The sequence below is a fragment of the Rattus norvegicus genome, chromosome 1 (assembly GCF_036323735.1).
Source record: "Rattus norvegicus strain BN/NHsdMcwi chromosome 1, GRCr8, whole genome shotgun sequence".
Classification (NCBI taxonomy): Eukaryota; Metazoa; Chordata; class Mammalia; order Rodentia; family Muridae; genus Rattus; species Rattus norvegicus.
The window spans coordinates 92,122,528-92,126,207 of NC_086019.1; the positions used below are offsets into that span (position 1 = coordinate 92,122,528).

Sequence of the window (3,680 nt, forward strand, 5' to 3'; positions counted from 1 at the left end):
CCAGGCTGGCCTTGAAGTCAAGGATTGACCTGCCTCTGCCTCCCAGGGCTGAGATTAAAGGTGTGCACCACCATGCCCAGCTATGTTCATCATTATTGATATTAAACATAAATATTAATATGTATTCATGTGTCTGTGCAACATTCGACCACATCCCCTGGAGATTTAGTATGTTTGCTTTCAAATGAGTAGAACAAAAGCTACTGATTTCATTTCCAACTGCTTTTAAAATATCTTCATTTGTGACAGGGTAAGCCTAAAGTTGCCTAGGCTGGCTGTTAACTCACAACATAGCCAAGGTTCTGCAGGGAGGAGTCTGTCCAAGGAACAGTGACACAGCCATCTACAGTCCTAGGAGAAGCTCTAGGGGCCATCAAGCCTGAGGACCCCTTGATTGTCTACTTCAGAACTGTGAGAGAATGCCTTTCTGCTGAGGAAGCTGAAAAGCTCTCAGGGAGAACTTTCCCTCAGGATGGAGACCCTCCAACTCCAAAGACCAGACCGAGACACCACAGGATGTAATCAGCAAGAGGATTTGGTTTATTGTCGGGATACACAGGCACAGGCACCTGTGGGCGCTTCAGTCACTCGGGGGACTGGCGCGCCCCACGGAACCAAGGATGGGCTTTTATAGGATTTTGGGGAGCAGAAGCAAGCATACAGAAGCAGATGCATGGTTACAGGGATATAATTGGTGGATTCTAATATGGCAAGGGTTTAGCCCGGGGGCAAGTTTCCTAGCTACCTTCCTGAAACATAAGGACTGACTCGGCCCCCCAAGGGTTCAGCCCGGGGGCAAGTTTCTTAGCTACCTTCTTGGAACATAACGGCTGACTTGGCCCCCCACCAGGGTGTGGGACCTCTCCCGGGGCTTTTCTCATTGTCAGGTGTTCAACGGCAGTCCTCTTGTTGTCAGGCCTTCAACCAAACACATCTTGTTTGGCAGCCGCTGTGTACTCAGTGTTCTAACCTTTCTCTGAACCAGTCATCTTAAGTACAGCCTTGCAAAATGGCGTTACTGCTGCTAAGCTGGGGTCTTTCATTCCCCCATTTTTTTGTTAACTTTGAGTGAAATCTTTCACTCGACTTGGTCAAGAAATTTTTGTCTGGTGGGGGCTTATTCCCCCACTGACTCTAGGCCACAAAAGGACTAGGAGGAGCCACGTAGGAGTTTTAACTTTAAGGTTTGGAGTGCGCTGAACTCTCCATGTCTGGGGTGTAGTGTTGTGATTAGTCAATTCCTCAGACCGGACTGCCTTGACGTGTGGTGTGTGGATCTAAGCCGAGACTCCGTCTACCTTTAGGGCGGTCGGGGTAGTCAGGAGGACGGTGTAGGGTCCTTTTCACCGTGGCTCGAGATTCTTGGTCTGGTGTCTGTGTACCCACACGGTGTCTCTAATCTGGAACAGGTGTGGCACCACCGGATGTTCAAGCTTGTCCTGGTAAGCAGCGGCCAAAGGTCTCCAGACGTCTCTCTGTACAATCTGTAGGGCCTGTAAATGGGCCCTCAGAGAAGGGCTGTCAGCAAAATCAGCAATGTTTGAATCAAAGAAATGGACAAATGGGGGTGGTGTTCTATATATTATTTTAAAAGGAGTTAGACCATGGGGGCCCGGGGTATTCCGGGCCCGATATAGAACTAGGGGAAGGAGGGCCACCCAATCCTTTGAGCCAGTTGTAAGCGTAAGTTTGGATAAAGTCTCCTTAATTGTTCTATTTATGTGTTCTACCTGACCTGAACTCTGGGGTCTATAGGCACAATGTAATTTCCAATCAATCCCCAGCAATTTGGCCACCAACTGACTTACTTGGGAGACGAAAGCGGGCCCGTTGTCCGACCCCAACGCTTGAGGCATGTCATACCTGGGAAAGATTTCTTCGAGGAGCTTCTTGGTGACCATTTTTGTAGTCTCGTGTTTTGTGGGGAAGGCTTCGACCCATCTTGAGAAGGTGTCTACAAACACTAGGAGATACTTGTATCCATATATACCTGGTTTAATTTTAGTAAAATCAATTTTCTAATGGATGTCGGGACGGTGTCCCCTAGGACGAACTCCTTGTCCAATCATGGTCCTTCTCGGGTTAATCTGAGCGCACGCTTTGTAACTCTCAGTCACCTTTTGTATCGCTTTGTCCCGATTTAAAAAACACAGATTTATCTCTTCTTGATCTAGTCATCTTTTTAAACCCCAAATGGGTTAATTTATGTAAAAAGGAGATCAATTTAAAAGTCATTTTTATTGGCATAACTGTCTTTCTTTTGTAGACCCACTGTTTTAGTTGAGGGTGGTAGATGGCCCCCATTTTTTTAGGAGCTCTATGTCCTCATGGGCATAAACCCAACTGGTTTGTCCCACTGGTGGGGGCGTGGGTTGGTCTGGGCTATTTAAGGGCAAGATTTGTTTGTTCATGGCCCTTCTCACGCCGTGGCATCGGCCAGCCGGTTTCTTCGTGCCTCTGGGTTGTGTCCTTTCTGGTGTCCTGGACAATGTATAATACTCAGTCTTTTGGGCAAGAATAGGGCTTCTAAGAGGGCCAGAATTTTAGCCTTATTTTTAATATCTTTACCCTCAGATGTGAGCAGCCCCCGCCTCCGGTAGATCTCCCCGTGGATGTGTGTCGTGGCAAAGGCATAACGGCTGTCTATATATATATTTAGCCTCTTACCTTTTGTCATCTTGAACGCCTGAGTCAAGGCGATGAGTTTAGCCCGTTGTGCGGAGGTACCAGCAGGCAGGGCTTTCGCCCAAATCACTTTGTCCTCCGTAGTGACCGCAGCTCCAGCCTTTCGCTCTCCCTCTGCCAAGAAGCTGTTGTCATCTGTGTACCATGTGTGGTCAGCATTCTGAAGAGGCTGGTCCGATAGGTCCAGCCTGGTTCCATGTACTTCTGCGAGGATTTGTAGTCAGTCATGCTGTTCTGCCTCCTCTGGTAGAGGAAGCAAGGTGGCAGGATTGAGGGTGACTACGGGCCCAAACTGAACCCGTTCTGCATCCAGTAACAAGGCTTGGTGCGAGAATTAGAGAGCCAGCAGTCTGGGGGCTGCTTTACCAAGGCCTCCACTGTGTGGGGTGTTAGGATGGTGAGTGGCTGTCCCAAAGTCAATTTTCTAGTGTCCTTGATCAGGACAGCAATAGCAGCCACCATCTTTAGGCACGGTGGCCAGCCGGAGGCCACAGGGTCCAATTTCTTAGACAGGTAGGCCACAGGGCGTTTTCAGAGTCCCAACCTTTGTGTTAGGACCCCTTTAGCATACCCCTGTAAATTTTTTAACCTCTGTAACTTAGTCTTGATATCTGGAGCAGCCTACCAGATGAAGGACATAGAGACACTCGTCATTTGTCCTGGGTCATCTGGATCATAGTGAGTGTACATACGGTAGGCCTCCTTAAGTCTCTCTAGAAAGGCGGAGGGAGTTTCCCCTGCTTCCTGTAATACCTGTTTTACCTGAGCCAAATTAGTAGGGCGTCATATAGCCCCTTGGAGACCCGCTAGAAGCAACTGGCGATAAAGGCGTAGGTGTCCCTTACCTTCGGCTGTATTAAAATCCCAGTTTGGTCTCTTAAGTGGGAATGCAGCATCAATTTCCTCAGGCAGCTGGGTGGGACGCCCATCATCTCCCAGAACATGCTTTCTGGCCTCTAGGAACACTCTTTGTTTTTCTTCTGAGGTTAAGAGGG

The 3,680-nt window shown here is 48.6% G+C and overlaps 1 protein-coding gene across 1 annotated transcript; it reads right to left on the reverse strand.

Moving 5' to 3' along the window:
* Positions 1 to 517: 517 nt before the first annotated feature.
* LOC134483017 (protein NYNRIN-like) lies at positions 518 to 3,680 on the reverse strand. The gene is made up of 3 exons (XM_063277696.1): positions 3,531 to 3,680; positions 2,668 to 2,889; positions 518 to 1,990 (listed from the first exon to the last, which is right to left on the reverse strand). Exons 2-3 carry the CDS (start codon positions 2,675 to 2,677, stop codon positions 1,344 to 1,346), a joined length of 657 nt encoding a protein of 218 aa, XP_063133766.1. The 5' UTR covers positions 2,678 to 2,889; positions 3,531 to 3,680; the 3' UTR covers positions 518 to 1,343.